The sequence below is a fragment of the Ooceraea biroi genome, chromosome 5 (assembly GCF_003672135.1).
Source record: "Ooceraea biroi isolate clonal line C1 chromosome 5, Obir_v5.4, whole genome shotgun sequence".
Classification (NCBI taxonomy): domain Eukaryota; kingdom Metazoa; phylum Arthropoda; class Insecta; order Hymenoptera; family Formicidae; genus Ooceraea; species Ooceraea biroi.
In genome coordinates, this window is record NC_039510.1 from 12,897,495 (window position 1) to 12,923,648 (window position 26,154).

General features: G+C 43.6%; 1 protein-coding gene across 2 annotated transcripts in view; it reads left to right on the top strand.

Annotated features, from left to right (window-relative positions):
* LOC105281003 (cytoplasmic polyadenylation element-binding protein 2) overlaps nt 1-25,349 on the top strand; it is a 169,635-nt gene extending 144,286 nt beyond the window's left edge. Inside the window, exons 4-9 of one of the 2 annotated variants that reach the window (XR_894220.3) lie at nt 1,628-1,885; nt 2,275-2,387; nt 2,503-2,895; nt 3,138-3,248; nt 3,591-4,447; nt 22,267-25,349. Coding sequence is in view for 1 of the 2 variants with exons in the window: in XM_011341909.3 (XP_011340211.1) it covers nt 1,628-1,885; nt 2,275-2,387; nt 2,503-2,895; nt 3,138-3,248; nt 3,591-3,707 (992 nt within the window). In the remaining variant the exon portion in view is untranslated. Of the gene's footprint in view, nt 1-1,627; nt 1,886-2,274; nt 2,388-2,502; nt 2,896-3,137; nt 3,249-3,590 lie in introns of both variants that reach the window. The other variant, XM_011341909.3, reaches the window with a different exon arrangement.
* Nucleotides 25,350-26,154: the final 805 nt, after the last annotated feature.

The following is a 26,154-nucleotide window of genomic DNA, read 5'->3' on the forward strand; positions in this document are numbered from 1 at the left end:
CGGCGACGCGTGCTCGTTTGTTTTCCTCTCCTCCCCTCGGGTCATTCACGCGCGTTGCTCTCTGTTTTGCTGTTTTTCTTTTTTCATCCCTAACGACGAGCCAGAAAGGGAGAAACAGATCCCGCGGACGGAATCGATCGCATCCGTATCCGTTGCATCTAGCCCGTGATCTCGAGTGGCGCGTGCATGGCGACGTTCATCAGGAGAGCGAGGTTCCCCATCAGGAGGAGATACAGTGAGTCCTCTTTCTCTGCGCTGCCACACTCAATCGGCTTTGCTTACCGCGGTTGTTCCTGCCGAATTATCCGCTCTGGCGATCCACTCTTGTGTATCTCACTAATTACTCGGCGCGAGTAATTACTAATCGGCTTTTACGCGCGTGCACTTGCACACGCGCTCTTTGCGTGCGTCTCCAAAATGCGAGTGGAAACGTTTGCTCCGAAACGCGCGCGACCGGATTGTCGTCGAATTACCGATACTTGCGATGTCGGAGTAGACATTTTTCAATGTCTTTCGAGAGAAGCCGTTCCTTTCCTGTATGCAGTGCATGCAGTAAATGCAATGTTTACTGAGGTGGCTTGATGATTAAAACGTGTTACGATGATTCGGAACGAACGAGGAATTGTTTATTTATGTGCTATGGATATTTGCATTTGGATATTTATAGTGAATATCTGATGTTTTGGACATGCTTTCGAGATGCAAATTGGGCTTTCATAATTCTGTCAAGTTTAGGTAAACTTGGTATTTTATTTTTTATTTCTGGCCTCATTGGTTGACTCATTGTGCGGAAATGTCGAAAGGTGTCACTCTTTCATTTCTTCAAGTTGTACGTCATTTTTTTCATTATATGCTTCACGTTTTATTTATTTATTTGCTTTTTTATTTTCGGACCGCAGGTATCCATAATCTATTCTTGTTCAGATTCTTTGTAAGCTAAATTTCTCTGCTGATAATTGCGAGGCTTTGGATCAAGGTTCAACACTGAATTTATTTACAACATAATTTTAATGTCGAAACATCGAGTGATTTATCACAACAACATATTGGAGACGCTGTCTTATATTATGATGGGGTCTAGAAACGGCGCGACGAGCGCGTTACGCAAGCGGCATTACGTTTTTATGAAGGCTGTATTTCAACAGTGCAACGCCAAAACTTCCGGTTCCACGTAAAAGAAAAAATAAAAACGAAAAGGGAAAAGGCATGTCGAAAGAGCGAGCGGTTATTCCAGCGCGCGCGCGTACATAATACGCGATTCCCCCTCGTCGCTTATTACGTGATTCCGCGGAATTGCATAATGAGCTCGCCGCCGGCATATGAATGTCAGATCCGGACCTTGATTTCCGCGGCTGATCCGTAACGATCTTTTGTTTTACGATCGTGCGCGTGACTCAAATACACCTTCTTTGAATAATCGTCTTCGCGCCGAAACGGAGGAAAGGCATACGCACGCCGTCGTAAAGCCATCATCATGAACCGGTTTACTCGTACGTGCTCCAATTCTCGCGTTTCTCCCCCCTCCTCCCCCGATTTTCAGTAAGCCGCGTGCCACCAATTTGACTCGCCATTGCATTGAAGCATTGTCTTATGTGGAGAAACTGATGTTCATGCTTGATGCTTGCAGGTAAATCTCCGTTCTTCCCGAGTCTCGAGGAGCAGAGCGGTACTCTGCTGGAGGACCCGAATGCGCCGAGTCAGCTGGATAGCGTCGGCGTCGGCGTCGGGGTTGGCGTCGGCGTTGGCGTAGGCGGTGGCATAACGGCCCAAGCGGCTCCGCTCTCGTCACCGAGTCGGAGCAGTCCTCACAGCCAAGGCAGCGAAACTGGCGAACGTTTCTCCAGGAAAGTCTTCGTCGGCGGACTACCACCCGATATCGATGAAGGTACGGTCATGAAATCTAATGACGTCGATGATACCAACGACAGGGAGTCTTCCTTTCTTGATGTTCGAAGCTTTTGCGGTGTAAATAATTACGATTGAGTAATTCCGGATTGAGGCCGCGTTTCTCGTCATCTGTTCCCGAAGTTTCATGAACGTTTCAGTCTATCGGATATTCAGTTCATCGGATAGGGGAGCAACCTGATCCTGAGTTGCTCCCCGGCAGGTTTCCCTCGCACAAATGAACGGGATTACTCTCGTTGCGTGCGCGTGAGCGCCTCGGAATTTATTTCACGTCAAAGATAAATTGGAGATAACGATGTCGAAAGTTTTATTTGCTCGGCGGATTAAAGTAATCGCGATGTAATTATGGTGTGTCTTTCTGCGGCGCAGATGAAATCACAGCCAGTTTCCGCCGCTTCGGCCCGCTGGTCGTCGACTGGCCGCACAAGGCAGAGAGCAAATCCTATTTCCCGCCGAAGGGCTACGCGTTTCTGCTTTTCCAGGTACGTATAATTTACGCGCTCCTCTTTCTGTCTCTTTCTAGAAAGAAAGGATGAACTTGAGCTCATTATTCATCGGATGGTTGATCGAGTTTCATGCGATTACTCGGTATTTCAGGACGAGGGTTCGGTGCAACAGTTGATAGACGCCTGCATTCAGGACGAGGACAAGCTTTATCTCTGTGTGAGCTCGCCCACGATCAAGGATAAGCCTGTGCAGATCCGACCGTGGCGGCTCAGCGACGCTGACTTTGTGCTGGACGCCTCCATGCCACTCGATCCACGGAAGACCGTTTTCGTCGGCGGTGTGCCACGACCGCTCAAGGCCGTGGAACTTGCTATGATCATGGACCGGCTTTATGGCGGTGTCTGTTACGCCGGCATCGACACTGATCCCGAGCTCAAGTATCCGAAGGGAGCAGGCAGAGTCGCCTTCAGTAATCAGCAGAGCTATATAGCTGCTATCTCAGCCAGATTCGTACAGCTCCAGCACGGCGACATTGATAAAAGAGTAAGTAGAAAAGCCAGAGAAGAATCGTAGTCATTCTTTATTCCGACACGTCTTAGCGAGTAAGCCCTTAAACGAGGGATTTGGTAGAACGCGAGAGAACGGGAACAACCAAGTTCGTGAGATCCAATTAAGATACATCTTGACTAGATTTAACAAATTACGAGCAATTACTTCGAATTTGTTCTGAAATCATTTGGAACATCTCTTACTTTCTCCAAGTATAATGACGATCTTCAAAACAGGTCGAGGTCAAACCATACGTTCTGGATGATCAGATGTGTGACGAATGTCAAGGCCAGCGTTGCGGAGGCAAATTCGCGCCGTTCTTCTGCGCCAACGTCACCTGCCTACAGGTATATTTCGGTCACGGTTTCGTAACGCGACTCATCATCATTATCAAATAGTAAAGGAAGCAGTATAAAAGCGAAAGCGCGGCTTTACTTCAAGGCTGAAGGGGAATCTTCGAGATTCCTTTATGAATATGATGGCAATGAACAGCCTGATTAAAATTCAATTATAGAATTTCTGATGTTTCACTCTTGATAAAGTTAAAAGCACGAATTTTGAACAAAACAGTGAACGAAAGTATATTTAAATTATATCTCAACTTGGAGAAATACTTTATTAGATTGATAAAAAATTTCGATTTTGTTTTTTTCTATAATTATAACTTTTATAATGTCCTCTGTTTTCAGTACTATTGCGAGCATTGCTGGGCAACTATTCACTCCCGACCAGGTCGGGAGTTCCACAAGCCGCTGGTGAAGGAGGGCGCGGATCGGCCTCGGGCCGTGCCTTTTCGCTGGTGTTAACCCCAGCTGCGTTGCCCCTAATTATCTCGCAGCCCTAGCTAATTAACTACCACCTTCACCAATACACTCCCCCACTCCCACCCTCCTCTCACGTGCCCCACCCAAGCAATCCTCACCTCCCTGTCCCTAGACCCTCATATTACTTACTTACCTACAACAAGGAACACAACCTCAAAACCACTATTACTACTCCTATTACTACTACTACTACTACTACTACTACTACTACCACTCGATCGTCACGTACTACCACTACTCTACTACCACTATTACTACTACTATTCTACTACTACTATTATTACTACTACTACTACCACAACTACTATTCTACTATACAAATTACTACTACTACTACTACTATTACTACTCCACTGCTATTACTTCAAGTTGTACCGATTATACTGGAGGAAGAAACCAGCTGCTGCCGCCTGCCAGCCGATGCAGGCTCTCGGCGTCGCTCCGACCTTTCACCTCACGACGACTTGCTAAACACGCGAACATCCGCTTCGCGACGAGCGGCCGATGTCATCATCGGGTCGACGCCTCGTCGCCGAAACGGATTTCGCGTTCGATGGAAGTGTTGAAAGACAGCAGAGAAGAGAGAGAAAGAATGATCGGATCCACACCGAGCCGGAAGAAGAAGAAAAAGAAGAGGAAGAAAAGAAGAAGATGAAGAAGAAGAAGGAGAGACATACGCCGTGACACAGGATTACAGAAGAGAAAACAGACACGAATTCTCAGTAATATTGATTACTCGTACACGTAATAATCCTATCTGTCTGCGCTGTAAAATGCACCGGTTCTGTCCAAGAGATCGAGTATCCTAGTTACCGCGAGTCTCGAGGAGAGCGAGTGAGGGGAAGAGAGAGAGAAGGGGGAGGGGGGTTCGCCGCCCTCGCGCACGCACCCCCGGCGCTGTCGGCCGAGATTCTCCTCGAGTGTTTTATCGAAATCGCCTGACAGCGACTTTGATTATGATTCGGGTCCGCCTCGTGGCGTTTCGATTCGCCACAGATCGCCTCTTTCGAGGTTGCCCGCCAAGAGGTGCAGAAGTTTTGCCTCGCATCGTCTACGCGGGTCGGTAAAGTTTTGATTCGCGGAACGCGACTCGAGTAGATGCAGCGAGCGACTTCTCGGCCGAGTGGTGCTCAGTGCTTTCCCGAAGACGTTGTCCCGCTATGCGACCGGAAGTCCGCACTTCGGAGGAAGCAGCGTGCCCTGCGCGACGATCGATCGTAAGAAACGCGAGTACCTGATCTGTCGCGAAAGTGTGTTGCTAGAATGCGAATGAGCGAGGGGACGAGCGAAAATGTGACGAGAGAAAGGGAAAGAGGAACAGAAAGAGTGGATGCGCGAGAGGAAGTAGCGAAGATCGAAAACGTCGCGCAGATAATGAGCGCTGATGAAAGACACGGATGAGAACAGTAGGGAAAGGATAGAAACGACTCCGAGAGAGGCGAACCGTTCACATTGGATATTAATCGATAATGAAAATGAAGCCACGCTTGAAACCGCTGTGTATTAGGTAATTCTCTGTATCACATATACACGCACCACATACACACATACAACACACACACATACAGAGAGAGAGAACACACACCAATACAAACGCATACACACAGTCTCCTAGTTATTAAGAATTTATTAAAAATATGTTACATAAATAGGGGTGCGTTGCGTAATGCGTTTCTCATTCGGATAACGCGACCGCGCGCTCGTAGGGAGGCACTTAAGAGAAACATTTTTTACTAATTAACTTATTCAAGCGAGAGGATGAGAAAAAAACAGAGAGAGATAGTGTAAACGGGAAACAAACGCAGAAGAAACACAAACTGAAGAAACCGATTTTTTATTTAGAATAAAAATGCATCGTATATAAGCGACGGTAGGAGGGTTGTAAACGTCGGAAACCGTTGATATCGAAATAGTTCAATTTTCAATGCTTGCGCGCGTGAACAAGAGAGAAAGAGAGCGGCTGTATATGTCCGCGACGTATCACGTACGGACGCATGTGCTCCAGGTTGTCCAGACCTGCCTAGCCCAGTCTAGCCTAGCGTAGCCGTACCGGATTCTCTGCCAATACTTTTCCCAAAACCGGTGCGAACGACCTTACATACAAGCCTTCGCGATAACGCGAAGCGAGTCTCACGTTGTGTCGCGCGCGCGTCTACGCCTCTCGCAAGAATGAGAAAAGGGGAAAGACAAGTGATAGAGGCATGAGCTTCCGCTTCTCATTCGCGAACAAGAGGCGAAGCCGGCGCCTTCTGAGTACGCGAGAGCGAGTAAGACAAATTTTACACCCCCGGTTTCACTATACTACGTGCAATAAACGGTCGCTCTTACGCGCAAGTGCCGACGATCGGGATCGGCGATCGGCGAACGCTCGGGACGGACACGCGCACACGTGCAATTCTCCAAAGAAGTTTGTCAAGGTTCGCTCGTGACTGATCAGCGCTATAGGTGGAACGTATCGAATATCCCAAGTCTCTGAGCCCGTACGTTCACCTCTTTGGGAAAAAGCCGAGCGGCGTTCTTTCTCGCGCGCGGCGAAACGACCCCGCGGCTCGATTTCGCGTAACGAACGGGCGCGAATACGGTATCATTCTCGAAACCAAAGTAGCGATAAGAACCGCGACTCGTAGGCGGGGAAAGACCGATGAAACAGCGATATATCTAGGGATCGTACCTAATTTACTCTCTTCATACGTCCGATAGATGATTGGAAAGTGTATGGCGCGTCTGAGGGATCGCGTTTCGCGCGGAACACTAATATAGATTCGTATATATATATATATATACACACACACATATATATATATACATACATATTATATATAGAGCCGCATGTTGTCACTCCTGTACATACATACCGATCCCTCTCTTTTAATCCGATTAACCGGCGTTTATTAATCAATCGCGATCGCGAGTGTGCACGTTTTTCAATCCCTTTCAAGGCAAACGAACTTCTTCGCTGGGTGTATATAATCAAACGCAATCGCCGTAGTTCAAATAAAAAAATAATCAAGGAAGACTAGGGAAAGTTCTACCTGAATCTTGAAACGCCATTGATCGCGAGTCCTATTCTCGATGGGGGCATAGGAAACCATTTGTGGATGGCGGATATCGGAAAACCAGTGATTTTAAGCGTGACGCTTCCTAGACGCTTCCGCGCGGTATACTGTCCGGATACGCATCGCTTCCCAAACCGATTCGTCGCCGTTAGAATCGAAAATGTGCCGGCTATATAGCGTAGAGTAATTTTTGATAACGAAACAATAGGGCGCAGCCTTGGCGCTTACCACGGTCAATGTCCGCCACTTTCAAACGATCTTCTTATCGTGCAAACGGGCGTTTTATTGCATCTCCGTCTACGGGATTCTTCTCGAAACAAACCGAAAGGGTCGACACGGCTAGGAAGTGTTGCGCTTGGAATTAGTATGCAACGTTGAGTGTTCCGCTTCGTAGATAACAGAAAAAAGATAGCCACATTCTGTACGTAGCAGCAGCAGCAGCAGCAACAGTCGGAAGACATAGTTTTACCTCGCATGATGAGTCTCTCTCGCGGTACTCTTCTTCTGCACACGTATCGGACTTTGTACACGTCTACAAGTACACATACAGACACGCTCCAACACACACGCATATACGCTACTTACATAGACATGACACAGCAAACACATATACACACATACAGACGATTATGCGACCAACGGATCACGATACACGTTGCGCGCGAATCTAACGACGAAGGGACAAAAAAAAGAAGTAATTTCCACATCTATATATACACATATATATTTATTTTTTTGGTACTCCTTTTTGTATATACATCGTCTCGCCGTGTAGAGATTAGGCGGCGTTTTATTAGGGCACCGCACGGGGGAACGCGTTATTACATGTAGGTGAATGGTGTGTTCGAGGAGACACCACGCGACGATAGGCGGCCGCGTTCAACGAGGAACCTCCGTCCCTTCGTTCGAGACGCATTAATTGGCCCGTGTGCATCTTCAACGTGGACGGCAGTCGTGTAGAAGAGAAAAATTAACGAATCCGAAAAATTAAATTAAAGGATGGGGCAGAAGAAAGGGGTGAAGAAAGAAGCGCAGGGTTCGCATCGTAACTCTCTTTGGCCCATCGGGCGACAAGTGCTATCGCACCGAGTCTATTCGACAAACGAAAATTGAGAGATGAACGAATAACGAGAAAAACAGAGCAGGTGAAGAACCGAGAAAATAGGGAAATGAGGAACCCGAATCTGCCGCCCACGCTGAAGGTCTTCAAGGAAGGGAAGGAGGTGAAAGGGCTGAAAGGGCAAGCACTAAGTATATAATTGTACACATATACATACACTAGCTGATAGAGGAACAAATACGTTGAATTTTTCTATCCGTTGCTATCGCGATGTTCTAAATAGACCACGATTCGACCCTTTTTCTTACGCACTCAACGGACAATTCGAAACTGTTTCGATCGTGAGGAAGAATCGAGGGGGAGGTGAAAGAATTGACGTAGGCAGGAGCGCGGTAACGCGAGGAATGGAGATTTGGCGGAAAAACGTGAGAAACGGGAGGAGGGAATGGAGGCAGGACGAGAATGCGAGCGATTAGTTAGTGCAATTTTACATACGAAGCACCGTTCTCGTAAATCGTGCAAGATAGAGAAAAAGGGAAAGAGAAAGAGAAAGAAATAAAGATAAAAGAAGCGAGATAGGAAAAGTGAGAGGGAGAAAAAGAAGAACGACATAATCCGTGCGGCATACACAGGGGAAATAAATAAATTAATTAATTAAAATACGTGAGCCGCGCAATGGCGAGTCGCGTGCTGTCGCGGAAAATTTATGTATATGAAAAACGCCGTGGTACTCGCGCGAGCCGGCTCCCATATATTAGGCGAAAATTTTTCTCAATCCACAATCGCGATCACGGAGTATGCGTCGTCGAAGGCGCTCGTGCGCGACCACACGCAACATACGTACATGACACACATATACATGCATATACAACTACATACATGCATACACACACATGCACGCACGCACGCACACGCTCCACACTAATCGATCGATATAACTATGTAGCGAAACTTACCTAGGTACCAATTCACCTAAATCAATAATTGATAACTAAAGATATATATATAATATATATAGTATAGAGAAGATAGAGAGCGTCGTGTTCTCCAATACTTGTGACCGAGCGAGTACTTGGACGGAGACCGAAACCGATTTTTCTAGACAAATTTTTCTATGATGTTCAAAAAAAGTCCGATGAAACGCGCGAAAAAAAATGAAAAAAAAGCGAGCGAGGAGGGAGGACCGGACGTGATGTCACTTTGTGCCAGAACGTCGCTTCGGATCCTGTTTCGGGAGTGCGGATGCACACGCGCAAGTACACTTAGCCGTAGACACGACACGTGCACACATACACGCGCGACGGATTCGTGTGCTATTTCAAACCACAAAAGTCTAGCCGCGACTATACCCGTTCTTTTTACGATCATACACGCATATATACACACACGACGAGTAAATCATGAACAGCGTTTCCACACAACACGCGATCTTTTTTCGTGCCACACACAAAGAATCCATAAAAAAAAGTCCCCACGTGTACGGAATCTTTTTGTCAAGTCGCAAATACACCCCCTCGCATACGCGTGCACATATACATACACATACATATACATAGATACACTCACACGCGCGCGTTTCCCACCCTGAGCTACAGTCGTCTCTTCGGATATGAATGTCTAGCTAAATGTACCACCTCACTGTGTATACTCGGGTCGTTTCGCGGGTTTCGATCCACTCCTCCCTTCCCCTCCACCCGATTGATATTTATCTCTCATCCCCTATCCCGGCATCGTGTACCTCTTTGTGCGAGACACTTATTTTTGTGCTAGCGATTTAAGGCGCCACGAAGGGGGAAAGAAACTTTAGATATATTTCATGTAGAAGCGTATGAACGCGTCGACGCTTGCCTTCAAGCTTCTCGGGAACCAACTCGCGTGAAACGACTCGTTCGGTCGACGCAAGAGCGATAATCACAGTCACACTTGATCATACGCTCGTCTTTTTTCAGGATAATCCCGAATTTCTAATCATCGTTTTTATGATACGGATGATTCAGCTCAATTATCAGCGTTCCACAAAGTCTGCGATGGAGAACGATCATCGTAGTTTTGATCACCACCAACACTCCGCGCCGACCGTGCGATCAGTTTCACCACAGTTGGTTCCTGCGGATCCTTACTCCAAATCGTCGCCGGACAGACTTTCCGAAAATTCGGGGATCTGGTGCAACACACCCAACACACGCGAAACCGAATTTTGTCTGATATCTGAGGAAGCAGCACTTTCGCGTGGAACACCGAAAGCTTCCACTTCCTTAGCACCAAGAGCATAGTTTATCCGATCACCCCACAGAAGTCTTGGTAAAGCAAAATCCAGAGATTTCTCGTGTCGGTTCAAATCGCGTTCCTACGGCGGCGAGATTGAATCGGACCGATCACTTTTTAATGAGCACTTTCGATTTCGCCACCAATACTCGAGTACTTTCGTTCGACCGGAAGAGGAAACGGCGAAAGAGAAGATCGCGAGATACAGCGCGTCCGCATTTTTCAACGGCTGCGCGATATCTCGTGCAAAATCCGAAAAGCGTTAAACGGACGAATCGAGTACGGTTCGAGAGAGATCCGGCCGAATATTCCGTGTCGAAACGTGTTGTACGAGGGAAAAACTTTTTCTATCCGTCGTTTTGTCTGCATGCGCGATCGCGCGAACATATCACTTGCGGTCTACCGGATAAGGATCGGTCGGTTGGTGAAACCGAACGGAAGTGCTGTCGCGAGACCGGGACGTTCTCCCGCTTGTGCTGCGCGGAGTTGTCGCACATTTTTCACGTGATCAAGTAGCAAACTAATGAAGCGATAGAAGTGAAGTACAATGTATCCGTACAAGTTGCGCAACGGGCACGTTTTGCGACGCTTTTTCTTCGATGAACACTTTTTTAGTTAGATCTGTTGTATTTAATATTAGCGTTTGAATAGAAATCGTTTATATTTTATACTTGAAATGGAGTTGCAACTAGAGTTTGATTACAGATGCTACTTTTTTTTATTATTTCATTATCGAGCATAGTTTCAGAGTTTTTTTACCGTGCGCGTCGTGGTTCATCATCATAGCACTGCTAGAACGCACGGATTGGAGGATAAAGAGATAGACTTAGAGATCGATTTGTTAACGATAGATTTATAAAGAATATTTTTTGCACGAGGAAACTTTATGCACTAATTATTTTCAATCCCCGAGTTGAAAATCATTTGTAATTAACGTAATATCGAGCGCTCGTCTGCTCGTCGCAGAAACAAACTTTCCGGATTCGTTGGAAGTAGAAATCTTGATCGTCGTAGATACTGAAAAATTCAGCTTCGAACTTTCGGATCGATCGCGCGCGGCGAAGGGGAAAGCGATTAGAGAAGGAAGAAGTTAATAAAGCTGTAAAAACAACGCGACGCGCGGCGACGTTGCACGCGTATACATGCACACGATACACACATCCATCCATACACACGTGCACACATATGCATAACACCATCAAACTTTTGTGCAAGCGTGGCGCGTAAGTGAATCAATAGAGAAACAAGGAAAGAAATAACCGCAAAGCTACATCCGCAGTACGAAGTTAACGTTTGACATACGCCAGTAACAAAAAAAGTAACAACAACAAAATAATAATATGTTAGGTGTGATTCTTCACCTCCTTTGTAATATGTGTGATAAAGCATAATATATAATAATATAATGACAATTATATATATATATATAGATATATATATTATATATATATATATACATAAAGTACTAATATATAATTGATAATAATGATTAAAATATCTAATATATTGTGACAGACTTTGAGGAAAACAAAAGAAACGGTATGTAATTGAAATTATGTAAATTGCACGACACGACAGTAAAAAGCGAGAGAAAAGAGAGAGAGAGAAAAAGTGAAAGCGGAAGTATAAAGGAAACACGCGATTAGTACCCAGACACGTAGCGCACATAATCGCGCACGTGGGGTGCGAAAGAAGGGCGGCTATTAGGTGAATATCGGTTCGCTCAAGAAAGAGCTTAAGCGTACCTACTGTCGTTCGAGTGATGCACGTAATAAATTAAAGACGAGCGTAACGAGAGAGCGAGAGAGAGAGAGAGAGAGAGAGAAAAGCATGCATTGATTAAAAAAAAACATGGAAGGGAACGAGTAACAATGGTAGTCATTTACGATAGATTTGTATTTTTCAGTGTTGAAAAGTTTTTTATACCGCTGTTATATTCTTGTCTAAATATCTTAGTTCAGAGAAGTTGCGCGAGTGCGTGTGTACGTGGACGTTTCTGTGCATCTGCCCGTGTATGTATGCACACATATATGCGTGTATGCAAGAGCGAATGTTGCATGCGAGCGAGGGGGTGCGTCGCGAGAGAGTATGAGTGAGAAAGACCGGATGCGAGAGGTGAGGATGATCTGTCGAGAGCGAGGAAGAGACGATTTTGATCTCCTCATCGTCGATATGATAATCGCGCGATCGCCAACAGCAGCGAAAGTGTATGTGTGTGTTGTGTATCTGTGTGTATGTGTGTAAGCTTCCTGCGGAAGGATTGCCTGACGTAAATGTTCGTGCCGTCGAAGAGTCAAGAAATTAAAAAAGTGAAAAAAACAGGAAGATCGTTATTTAGCTATCTGTTTGTTTAGAAAAAGGCATAATCCTTTGCGTAGGATCCTTCCGCTTCGCGCGAGGAAAAACTGATCTCCAGACTAAGGGATGAATAGAAACATTGTCGAGAGATCAAGGACTCGCACGACAAAAAGAAGGAAGCGATAAATGTGTGCGCGATACATAGAATCCCATTACTGCTCGAATTATTATGCAAGAGAGAGAGAGAGAGAGAGAGAGAGAATCGTAAACCGCGTACACCTCCTGCTCACCCTCTAATGTACCGTTTTCCGAGTACGATTTGATTAATTAATTTTTATTTTTTTAAATAAAGTTATTATTCTTATATTTTACGATGCTATGGATAAATTTTATAGTATAATGCAAGTAAGCTACAGATCGTTTTTTGTTCTTTCTTTTTATATACATATACGCACATGCATGTACACACATTACACATCCACAGATCACGCGTGCACACACACACACATGACATACATGAATCAGCAAAAGAAACGATGCATTCATCCTCTGTGACAAAATTGATAGCCTTTTTTAAAAATCGTATTGATGGCCATATTTTAATCGTTTCGCTTGATCGTATGTGCACGTGTATGTGTGTAATTAATTTGCTTTGTCACAGTGATTTATCTAGCTTTTCAAGAATCTGACAAAATTGATTATACGATTAAAAGATAAATGTTTTCGCGTTTCAGAAAAATTAGAAAAAAATTATAATGAATCCTTTGCCTTTGTATATATTAACACACGCACACTCACATACATACATACATACACACAGAATCAGAGCCGTCGTTTCGATTTATCATCCGGTGCGGACGTGGAAGGCGTTAGATGATTTAAATGATCTCATCGCGACGGTGTGAAGATTAAATTTTCTCAATTTTCAATCGAACACCATCGCCCATGCGCAAAGTTGCCATTGGATCGATTTAACGAGATTTCGGTTTTGAACATAGGTGCCTTTTTTTAATCTACCACTGCAACAAATCGAGAGTTGCCGATCGAGCGCCTGCATCTTTTCCTGCTTTATGAATTTGCATCATCGCCAGCTCATGAAGAATGCGTCTCGGCGATGATTAATAATTCTCCCTCGTTATTATTTCGAGATACATATACATATGTTTCTACTCGTATTACTACGATTCACTGCAATTTATCATTACGATTAAGATCCATTATTATCATTATTATATTGCTATCATTATCTATCATTATCTATTATTACGATCAAGTCACTATTGTAGACGTTTTTATATACCAAAGAAGAAATCGAAATACACCGAGAACACCGAGATATATACACACGCGCACGCGCGCGCGCAGATTCGAGACAAAAGATAAAAGACGAAAGATTCGAAAGCCAATTGGAAAATCGCATCGAGAGAAATTCGCTGGTGCTCGATTCTCATCGAAATTCTCTCGACTTGCTACATGTCAGTTCTTATTTTTTTTGTCTTGTCTTTTTCGTTCTTTGCATGAGCGATGAAGCGCGTAGTCTCAAGATTCCTCCGATATTTGATAAACGATACGATCGACGACCACGTATTCGCAAATCGCAGATTTATCCGGGAAAAAAAGAAAAGGAAGATTCTTGGAAAATCCACGAATAATTATGCAATTTTTGATCGACGAGCACGGGAACGACGCGTAAGCTCCGTCTCCGGTACGATTTCGTACTTAAAGCGGATTTCATAAATTATAGACCTCTTAGCATACGTTACGAATTCTTCTGAAAGATAACGTAGGATCTAAAAGTCGCGCTAACAGTTCTCGAGCGAGTTTTGGATTCTCTGGATCGTCGGGTTGTTCGGCATGCTGGTATATATCGGCGATATATATCAGAAATATATATATAGCGAATAAAATCTCTCTTTGTTCGATGTTTTTTTCTTTTATATTAGATTAATCGATTATAGTACACGTTGAAAACGAGGCGAGGCCGCCAGCGTGTTCGCGGTAGCTTCAGCCGATCGCGCTTACAATTAGTATAATTCGAATTAATAAAATATATATGTAGACATGCGTAAATAATATACGAGTGAGAGAATGAGAGAAAGAGAGAGGGAGAAAGAGAGAGAGAAAGAGGTAGAGAGTGGTAAGCTTTGGTAAATGTTAAATGGCAGATCTTCGAGCGTGAAGAAACACGCGACAAGACGTTGCTAAACAAATAGCTGGGCGCAGTGCAATGAATTTGTGTAAACGGAGACGAGAGGAGTGCGAAGTGCACCGCGTGCGAGAAAACGAAAGGTACGACGACGTTTGCCCCTGTTTTTCCTTTTTTTGTTAAAAATTTTTTCTTTTTTTTCTTTCAGTGGCGACGCCACTGAAACGGGAGAAATGGTAACTTCTAGCGTAATCGAAGTGTCCCGGTGTCCCAGAGGCGGGCAAAATGAGCGTGCGCTCAGAAAATGAGAATATCGAGAGACTTTCGGGGATCGAGGAATGCGCTGGATTATAAAAAAATTATTTATTTCCCTTTCTTCCCCCTCCCCCTGCCCCCGCCGTGTAATAGCGATTCGCTGTCCCTTTCTATATGACATAGTCCTCTTATCTGTAGCACGCAGAGACGGAGAAAGTGAGAACTGAGTTGAATCGGGGTCTGCGACCACCCGGATTACCGGCGCCGGCCCGAATAGTCGAATCACTGTGAGGAAAATGGAAAAAAAGTCAAAAAAGGCAAATAGTCCCTTAGGTGCGAAAGTAGCGAATTTTTTAATACTATCTCGAATTTCTACGAAACCTCGATTAGCGAATCCTGTACCTGCATTAACTAGGAGAGAGCTCCCGCGACGGGGCGCAGGCGGTCTTATAGAATTGCCGCGTCGAAAGGGAGAGCGAGCGTTTCGCCACGTGTATTTTCGTCGAGTATTTGTAGAATTGGCTTATATTGTTATTAATCTTTAATATATATATATATTTATAAAAGATATATAAATATACATATACATGTATATGTATATGTATATATATACATTGTCCTAAGCGTGTAATTGTGAATATGAATTTCTATATGATCTTGTAATATATAAATTATATATATATATACATATACATTATATATATGCAATTACACGGAAAAGATCGGAGGTGCAACTTTTAAGTACCGGGTTACATAGTTACCATCACGCATCGGAGTGATTATCGCACGTAGGCTAATAATAATTTCTGGAGTGTGTATGCGTGCTTGTGTATGTATGGGTGTATGTATGTATATTTCTCTGAGCCGTGCGCGAGCTTTGCGACTCGCTGGTATAAAATGTCTATTAATCTTCCGCACGCGTAACACACGACGTATATGTACGTTTTGCCCACCTCTGGCAAAACCTGGCATGTCCCGAACGCGAGCGCAATCCTCCGCGGTCTCTTCCTTCGATTTTTCGTACGTTTTTCGCGTAAAGTGACTCGATGGCAACGCGCTAGAAACTCGAGCCGCTAGCTACGAGGAGACCGATACGATTAAATAATAAACGACAAGAATAAACTTTTATAATTAGTTAAATGAACGATTAGTTGTCTCGAGATGTTTGAGATCCTTAGATGCGGATAAAAGCGATATTTTCCCAAAAGCATTTTTAAAAAACATATAAATAGAGTTTCGGAATTAAAAAGTTAAACGTCTAATACGAAAAGAGAGAATAAGCTATATTACGATTAGTTACGTTTTTCACGAGATGTTTTAAATCTTTAGGAATGATAGACGCGATATTTTCTCAAAGCATTTAAAATTTAATTCGGCTCTCGCGCACGATAGGGCGAAAGAGACCGGATTCTCCAATGTTGACGAAATTCGATAGAGATAGCGAAATTACCGCGGGAGTGCACGTCGTAGGGGCGATGCTCCCGCGGATATAATCAATGACAAAGTAACGTATCTTTTAGGAAGCGTGCAAGCCGTTGCGTTTTATAGGAGTACCAGGCCAATCGCAACAGTTTCGCGAACTGTGACGATCGTCTTGATGATCTTGATAATCGATCAATCGTACGCGGGACGCATATATGCGTCGCACGACGGCGAAATTACTCGCGCGTATCACTCACACACCCACACAACACACACATCCACATTCCTGATACATTCACGATGATACACGTGCGCACACTCACACGCGGAACCCGCCACCCTCTCGTGTCACAGTATACTTCTGATTTTAGTGATATGACGATAATTAAATGTAGTGAGCTGTTTGTTTCTGCTCTCCTTTTTTTATTGATGTGTACATTTTCAGCGGGAGTTTGTAATTTTGTGATTCGGATACCTTGCAACGCGAGATGAGGAAGTGAGTGCGAGAACGGAGTAGGGAGCGTAGTGAGGACGGGTGCAAGGAGAGTGAAAGGGCTCGTAAGAGCGAGGGAGAGGAAAGAGAGTAGAAATGTGTGTACGATGCCGATTCATTGATTATCCTTAGCAGCTAGCGTGTAGTGTGTCGATATTGATATAGAGATAAATAAAATGATAAAACTCACGAGCGCGCCCGCGTTTTCTAAAGTAGAGAAGATAAAAGCGGGATAAATAAAACAAAAAAAGAAAAAAAATTATATATATATATACATATATACATGTATGTGTAAATATGTATATGTACATACACATGAAACGCGGCGCGCGATCGTTGCTAGCCAATTTGCTCCTACCGATCCTTTTTGTACCGTTCTTTTTTCTAAATAATAATCTCTTTATATTGTAATGTGTATTCTATGCTTAGAACGAGAAACTTTTGTATTACACGCGACATCCGACGCGCGCGTCCACCACGAGACACGAGTTATAAAGTAGTAGCGAAGTTTTTACGACCGCCAGCGATCGAGAGATCCGCGACGAGTCGGTTGATGAATCTTAGCTCATGAACGTAGGCGTTCCTTCGATGCTACAATCGCGACGAATAATAATTATAATAATAATGATTATAATCATGATAAGAATAATGAGTACACATGCAACGTACACACACACACACACACACACACACACACACACACACACACGTACGTTTGTAAATGGGACGTTCGGACAGACGAGGACAGGTTTCGTTGTTGAAGCGACGATTAGCGGACGGCATCAATCTCGCCATGATAATCATTCATCGTCGATCGGATGACCAAAACCGCGAAAATGACCGTCCGGGACGGGATCTCGCGATCGAACTATTCGATCGGATCGTAACCGAATGGGAATATCGCGGACCGATCGTGAATCACACGTTTGACGAACGACGCACGATATTTACGGCTGTGAAACGCGACAGACGTAACTCGACCTGGCGCGCACTCGGGAACTCCCAAGAAGACGAACAATCCAAAAGACGTCCCAGAGGCGGCCTAAGGCACGTCCAGAAAGATTGGGGACGTCTTTCACGACTCTCCGAACGTGTCCAGAGGCGTCTTTCGAGAGTTAGACGACGTTCAGGCGTTTGTCTTGAGGAAGACCTCTCGAGTGCGCGCCAGGCAAGAAGAGGACACATTTCACGCATTGCGAGCGCATCTTCGAAGTCGCTCGGAAACCGAGCTGTTGCACTTGGCGGCTGTAACCGTCGTGATTTTACACCGTAAAATTTATAATTATGTGCGGGCGGAGGGAGAAAGAAGGAAAGAACCGATTCGCCTCACGCACTTCACGGGGAACTTTCGAGTATGACATACCGAATTTTCGTAGCAGGATCGAGACAAGAGAGACTTCGATCATGACTCAGCTCCTTTCCGCAGAATACGATTCGCGTGGAAATCATGCCGGTCCCAATCGCTGATACTTTTCGGATCGCCGACAGCTCCAGCGACGATGATGAGAAAAGACGAGGGGATGGGATCCGGAGGGTGTCGAGGGGAACAAACGAAGCAGCCTTTTTCGTGTATTAGATATTTTTTTATACGACCGATACGTGCGTTCTACGAGAAAATACTTGCGTGATTTCTCGATGCCGTGTTCCGAACGCTCACGGACAACGGAGGGCGGTCACCCCTTGCGGGAGTAACGGATGCGGGTGCGCGGGGACGCGGGTGCGAAGCGAACGAGCCGAATCGTGAAGGTGAAAGGGAAAACGCGATAATCTAGGATGATGATTTTTTACCTTTTTCTAAAATATGTCAATCGACTTAAGATGTTAGTAGTACATGTTGATGTTCGATATATTCGCGGATTTTGAATTTGCGATGCGCGGACGTGAGTCTGTGGCAGAATAAGAAATTTAATAAGCGTGTCTGCATGTACGCGTGCGTGCATGTGAGAGCAAGAGAGAATGTATGAGCAGTAAGAGAGATTGAGCAGGATGAATGTACGAGGCGAATGCGAGGGAATGAATGCGAGGATCAATTGCTAATTAATCGTGCGAGGCACACACGTTATCACGGATTTCTATTTAATCGGAAAATATCGTAAAATGATTAACACGTTCAGTTACTGTCTTCTATATTCCACTCGTATTTCTTCTGCCGTGGCGAACGCGATCTTCCGGATCTCATTTTTTAAGAAGCGATAATCTCGATTTTTCCCGTATTTCTCTTTTGCGTTCTGTTCGTTTATTATCCACGATCACTGATTATTTCGTAAATTATACCGATATGTTCACGCGCAGCTTTAAAGCGCAATCACGCGATTCGATTGTGCGGTCAAACATTAGCAACTCGAGACACTTCACATTAAAGATTCACGTTTTTCACGAATGATGCCACGTAGAATGATTTTCGCGTGATGAATGTCACTGATACACTCCTCCTTAAACGCTCCATTTTTTAACGTTATCAACCCTCGCATGTCACAGTGAAATTGTAATATTATCCACCATCGACTGAAGGTGTTGTTATGCCAGTAGGCTCGATGGCTTTTATACAGTCGCATAGAGAAAGTATAAATTATTCTTTTAAAATCTTATTTATATAAGTCTACGTCGTTACATTGTTATCAAAGACATTATTTTTTATATTTATTTCGGATGGTTTCTTATCTATTTTTCTGATTAAGAATGTATTTTTATTAATTTGATAAACGAGATATTGTATAAACACATGTTTTATATTTTATAGTAATAACTTATTTAAAAAGGAACTCTCTTTTGAAAATTTATATGATCGTTTAGTCCCTTGATATCCGCATCACTGTGCGCTTCAAAAATCTCCATTATCTGTATTCTCTTTAATTAACAAGTACTTTAGTAATTTAACATATATAAACGGAACACTATACATTATATTTTATAACGATATCTCTATTTTCTTAATTAACAAGTACTTTATTAATTTAATATATAAACCGCGAGTACATTGTAAATTACTGCGATTATATTTTATAACGATACTTTATAACATAATATTTTTTTAATTTACCAACACCGTACGCTATATAAAATACGAAAATCGGGACTCGTGATGGATGTATAGATGCATCGTGCGGCTATCTATTTTTCGAGTTCCTGTCACTGAACTATGATAGCGCAGTATTATTTATTCATAGAAACGTCCGTCTGTTCGCGTACTCTCCGATTGAGGAATCGTACGGTTTGCATTGTATCGGCATAATCGCTCGATTTGCATTAATGCGATGGCGATTACGATGCATCTGAAGCCGCGCTCGCCAATTCTTCAAGTCATTCACTGTCGGTTGCGTTCTTCAAGGTCGCTCCTGTCGAGTAACCATGCTCAATTTTATCCGTTAACTTTTAACGAAACGTTCGCACTTGCCGACGTGAAAGAGTCGAGCGCGAAAAAAAGCGAGAACACGATCCACCGAGCGGCTCGTAGGACCAAAGGGACATCCTCGAGCGGCTTGAGAAAAGCGAATCCCTTACCGATCTTTCCGCGTGTAAAGGCGGCCACGCGCGTTCCCTTCAGACTGCACGTGTCCAAAGTTGGAGGACGGGTCCATCCCCTTACCGATCTTCGCACCATTTCTTCGCGTGTGTACATCGTCGTTTGACAAGCGTGATGACTACAAGTGGATCTAAGAAAACCTCTCCTGGCAACTTGGGTGAGACCAGAATTTCCGTGTTTCTTTACAGTGATTTTTATCAATTTCGGACAACAGGTAGTTTTCTTTTTTTTCGTAATCGTAGGTTTCCGTCAACGTCGAAAATCGTTGACTTGATTGAACAGACGAAAGATCTGGTATCTTTGAGTACCTCGACGGAGAGAAAGATTTAAAAGAGAGAAGAGGGATGAATTGTAAATCAGGATCAGAGTCAATAGACACATAGAGCTCCAAACGACTTTGCAGACTTTTAAAAATTACACAAATAATATCAGAAATTTTTCAGCGCGACTTTTACAACATATAATATCCTCTTTTTTACTATTTCTTATATTACTTCGGAATTTAAGCTACAGGTCTGTTAGATCCATTCGTGTCACAGCACTGCGTTGCGCATAATTTCCGAGAGTTCTTCGTATCTGTGATTAGCTTCCCGCGAGAGCCTTGGTAATCCGCGAGCAACCAGAAGAAGAGATTGGAGCCGCTCATGAACATGCGCATTCGGATACGCACGATGTGCACGTGTGAAAAACACGTGGTCAGAACGCGAGCACGATACAGACACGATGTATCGCTTCGACAGCGACTCCTCGCTTTTCTTCCTTCCATTCGAAAACGATCGAAAACCGAGTCTCGTCCAGAAGAAGCCGATGAAACGATAGGGAAAGTAAAAACAAAAAAAGACAAGTTTAAAAGAGAGCAAATAAAAGAAATAAAAAAAAGAGGGAGAGATAGAGAAAGAGAGAGAGAGAGAGAGAAAAACGTGCAAAGTATCCTACGAGAGCCATCGCAGCAGGCCGACAAACCAAGCAACCCACGCAATATATCCCTTCGAGGGATCGACGGAACCTTCGTAAATGTAAAACATAGTCGTTAATAATGTAAAACATAATCGATCGATAATCGTAGCTTAATTAGCGTGTAATATATAATAGAGTTTATTTTTTTTGGTCGCAGAATATTGTTATAAATATATTAGCCGAATGCGCGAGCGGGACATTTATGTGTACGCATGTGGATAGTGTATATGTGTGTACGTGTGCATGCGTATGTGTGTGTGTGTGTGTGTGTGCATATGTGTGCGCGTGTACGTGTGCGTGCGTGTATATGCGCGAATGCGAGCGTGAAGCGAGGAAGAGACTATACTATACATGAGAAGCGTAATGGGGCTGGGAGTATACCGGACATGCAGGAATAACGTGCTGCATGCGTACGTGTATACGTGTTTCGCACGTAATGTAGAACGGAACGGATGTACGCGCGCGCGCGCCTTACGTTTAATGTAAATGTTGGATTACTAATGTGTGTGCGACCCTCCGTACGACCGCGTGGAGCCGCCGCGACGAGCCTTACCGCGATACAACTCTCTTCGCGTTCTCGTTAATACGGTAAACGCTAATTTCGCCTACGATTACGCGGCGAGCGGCGACGTGACACCGAACGGAAAATTGCCACGGCAAGTTACGAGCAGCGCAAACGTGAGCGACTTTAGCGTTTGACCGTATATTAAACGCAGGCGAGAGTCACGTCCTGCAAGCTCTACACGCTCCAACGGGGCAGACTAAAAACTTTCTTGTCGCGATGAGAGACTCGATGCTGGATCTCCGAGTTTCTCGAGACACCGCGATTCTGCACGAGCGTGTTTAACGTGTCTGACAACGTGTAAGCACTCGTTTCCCGACAAGAAAATCGTGATGACGACTCCACATTGGCGACCACGCTGTGGGCGATAGTTGGCGAACGAACTCCCCGATCCGGCCTCTCGTGTTTAACGCCAATACGTGTTCTCACACATACACGTACACATACACACACACACACACACACATATATATATATATATATTTCCAATTTTTCTCGTTTTAGGTAGAGTACAGAGCGTGTGTGGTGCTAAATGCGAGAGGGAAAGGGAGAAAGAGAGCTGCTCCGCGAATATGTGTCGCTTCATGTCAACATGTTCGCCGCTCGCTCCAGCTGGTCTCGAAATCGTACGGAGGATATATATTGTGGCATTAATAACGTTAAGGTATCGGACATACGAGCGAGTAGGACCGGTGATATGCGTGCGATTTCGCGTAGAGTAAGTCTGATCTGCTGCAATCGTGCCATATGTTTCGACGTGGATCTCCAATGAGACGGGGATCGCATCGATCACGCATCCCTCGTGGATGAAGATCCCATCGAATCATTTCTATCGCCGATCCTTCTCGGTGGCTTCTGTCGCAAGGCGTTGTTCAATCCCTGGCAATCTGCAGAATATTATACGCGCGTGTTTTGTGTCGCTGTGTTTTTATTCACTCTTGACACTATATATCGTAATTAAACAATTTTTCCATTTGGATCTCAGACTTGTCTTCTGCTCTTCCTCAGCCGTGTGCAACACGGTGCGAATGCAGCAGGGCAGAAATCATCTTTACGCTGATATACGCGTATAATATATATAAATGTATGTACATATAAATGTATAGACCTACGAGAAACGAAAGACAGAATGTGAGAGAAAAAGAAAGAGAAAGGTAGGAGAGAGCGAGCGAGAAAGAAAGACAGAGAGCGCGAATAGTAGATGAACGAAAGAGAGAGAGAGAGAGCAAGAGCAAGAGAGCGACAGAAAAAGAGAGTGAGGACACTGTTGTCAAATGCGTGTACAAGATGGGCCATTATCACAGGATGCCTTATTAATGACGGATTCTTTTTGGAAAATAAAGTAGGAAGGAAATTCTGCCCCCTAAAATCTAAAAATATCAAAAGACCTTAAAAGAGACCTTTTAAGGTTCTCAAAAAGGCAGAAGCAACGGGACATTAGTCTCAGCGAATCTAAAAAATGCGAAGCTCGGAAGACGTTATTGTTATCTTTATTAACGAGAAAATTGTTGGAACATGTCCTGGCGTAAATCTCTTGTAGCTAAAAGTTACACTCTGAAGTAACCGATTAGATGAAGATCATTGCCGTGTCGCGACACTGTTAGAAATTCCGTTTCCGTTTCTGTGAGTGAGGCGCCTGTCGTTAAGTAAACGGTCGGCGATAACGGTGCATCCGGCGCACGCATGTACGTACGTAGGCAACGATATTAATATTTATTGATTATCGGCGCGCGCGATATCCTGCCAGGATGGCTTTCTCGCGGAGAAAAAGGAAAAAAGGTTCCGGTTCTGCGAGAAGGACCGTCCGTGGCGGCGCGTTCCGACCGTCTCGTTGGAACAATTATCAGTAGGATCGTACTTTCATGCTCGTTTCTCGATCACACGGATACACATATATGCGCATGTACACGTACACTCATACATAGACACGTACACGCAATTATAATTACTCAAAAGTAACTTGTACTCTATGTAACTATTACTATTTTTATGAATTTTTGTACATTTTTCTAATTATTTTGTATAATAATCGTTAGCGGAAAGAGAGAAAATGGCAGAAGTCTGGCACCCACCTCCCCAAAAAAGTGTTCAAAGCGAAGAAAAGGAGCTACATCAACGATGAAAAGAAACGTAAAAAAAACAAAAAAATGAAATTTCGGTGCGAATGTGCGTATATTCATACGAGCATGACGTGCGTGCGTGTGTGTGTGTGTGTGTGTGTGTGTGCAAACGTATGCGCGCGACTGTGTCTTGTGAGCAAAGTTTGAAAGAGAGAGAACGAGAGAGAGAGAAAGAGAGAAAAGACGACGAGAAATGTAAAATGAATAAGAGAAAAAGTACGCGGGGAGCACATAGTGTGAATGCGCGAAATTTTGCGAAAGTAGAAAAAGAATAGAGAGAAGGCGAACGAAAAAAAACTGAAAAAGAAGCCGCGAATGTCGACAATGTAGTCCACCGTTTGTCTGTGTAATCTTGTCTTAATCTGTCTCCTTGTCTGTCTGTCGGTTTGCCTGTCTGTCTGTCCGTGTTGTGTTTTACCAGGGGAGGAGAATTCGTTAAGATCCTAATGACGTAGCGTTACTTTTTCTCTGGATCTATGACGCGATGACGATGACAATGATAATTTTTATGTTTTGTATTAAAAAAAAAAAAAACGCGCGCGCGATGAACTTTCTTCTCAACAAACCCGCTAAAGGTGTATATATATATATATATATATATATATATATATATATACACACATAAATATATATCGTAGGAAAGAGAAAGAGAAGAAGAAGAGAGTGGGTGGAGAAAGAGGGAACGGAAGGGAGTGCGATAAATCGAACGAGCGGGAAAAAGGAGAGGGTGCATAGGTAGTATCGGAGAAGTGTAGTAAAAGAAAAAACAAAAGGCGACTAAATGATGTTCAAAACGACGATAAAACAAAAGAGAAGGGAAAGGGGAAGCGATAGAGGCGGAGAGGATTTAATTCCGCGGCCCTCACAGGTAGACGCCGCGAAAAGTCGAATGTGTGGAAAAAGTCTACTTCGTATATATTTGACGACGTGTTTGTTATAATTATAAGGGTCACTTTTTCTTTTTTTTCTCGAAATGAAATGCTATAAAATAGATCAATTCTTTCATGGATATACGGAGTCCACTTGCTTTCATCTAATCCCTCTACGGACCTTTAGCACGCAGCGAGAAGTCCTTATCAGCGAAGGGCTCGGTGCAAGAATGATGTGAATTCGCGTGTGAATCCGTCAAGTAGATGAATCTTCATAAAGGTCCGTTCTAGATAGTTCAAATTGACACTTGAAGTGGACCGTGCAAATTGCAGCGATTACACCGAATCTCATTCATTGTTGCTCCGAGCCGCTTGAACATACCTCCTCGACTCCACGCGATGCTCCTGCAAAAAAAAACAAAAGATATGTATATATATACGTGTAGTGCCTCAGTGCAAGAGTCGACGAACCAAAAGGCGCAATCGCGCGCGACAGTTCGTACCATTACTGTTCTACTCTTACTATACTTGATATTTATGTGTAACTTTTCGATTTTGTTCATTTCCACCCCTTTTAGTACTTTAATAAATGAGTTTGTTAAAAATAATTCGACGTCTCATTTTGCGTTGCGTTGTTTTTCATTTCTTCTAATAATTTTCAAATTTGACAGCCGGTTATATCGGTGAGTATGGTATGCACACGTTTTCTCTTTATTTCAATAAATTTTAAGTTTTTCTTTAAGTTATTAGATTTATTATTAATTCATAAAATTCTTCCTCGGGGTTTACAAGGCCGAAAAAAGTCTTGTATAGATTATTCACGACTAACGGCAAAATATCGCAATCTTTTTACGTTTATTACAACTTACTAATGCAATCTAATCATTTCATAATTGACGTGATTGAATAATAATTTTTGAAGAATTTTTTACACAGTTTCCTTGTATCTGATAACAATGCGTAATGCAATCAGCGCGAAAGTGCTGATTTCGAAAATTTTGCTAGATTTTGCCAAACATTTCCTAATCTTGCTGTATCTTGCCAGATCTTATATCGAACTGTGCTCGACTTTGATAAAATTTATCAAACTTTACAACACTTCGCCAAACTTTGCCAGACCTAAATAAACCTTGCAAGATTTTGTCAATTCTGCTAATCTTACCGAATTCTGCTACATCTTGGATAAACATCTTTCGCCTTCGGAGGATTTCAAGAAGCTTTATCGAATTTAAACAAATTCATTTTTGCACTTCTGACTGCTACTGTTGAATACTGTTGAAACCGTTTGAAAATAAGAATGTCTCGTATAATATTGAATCATAAACGAATAACATAGTGGCGGCTCATAGCAGAGATTTTGAAACTAATCGAGCCAGCTTAGCGAGATGCGATAACGTACACGT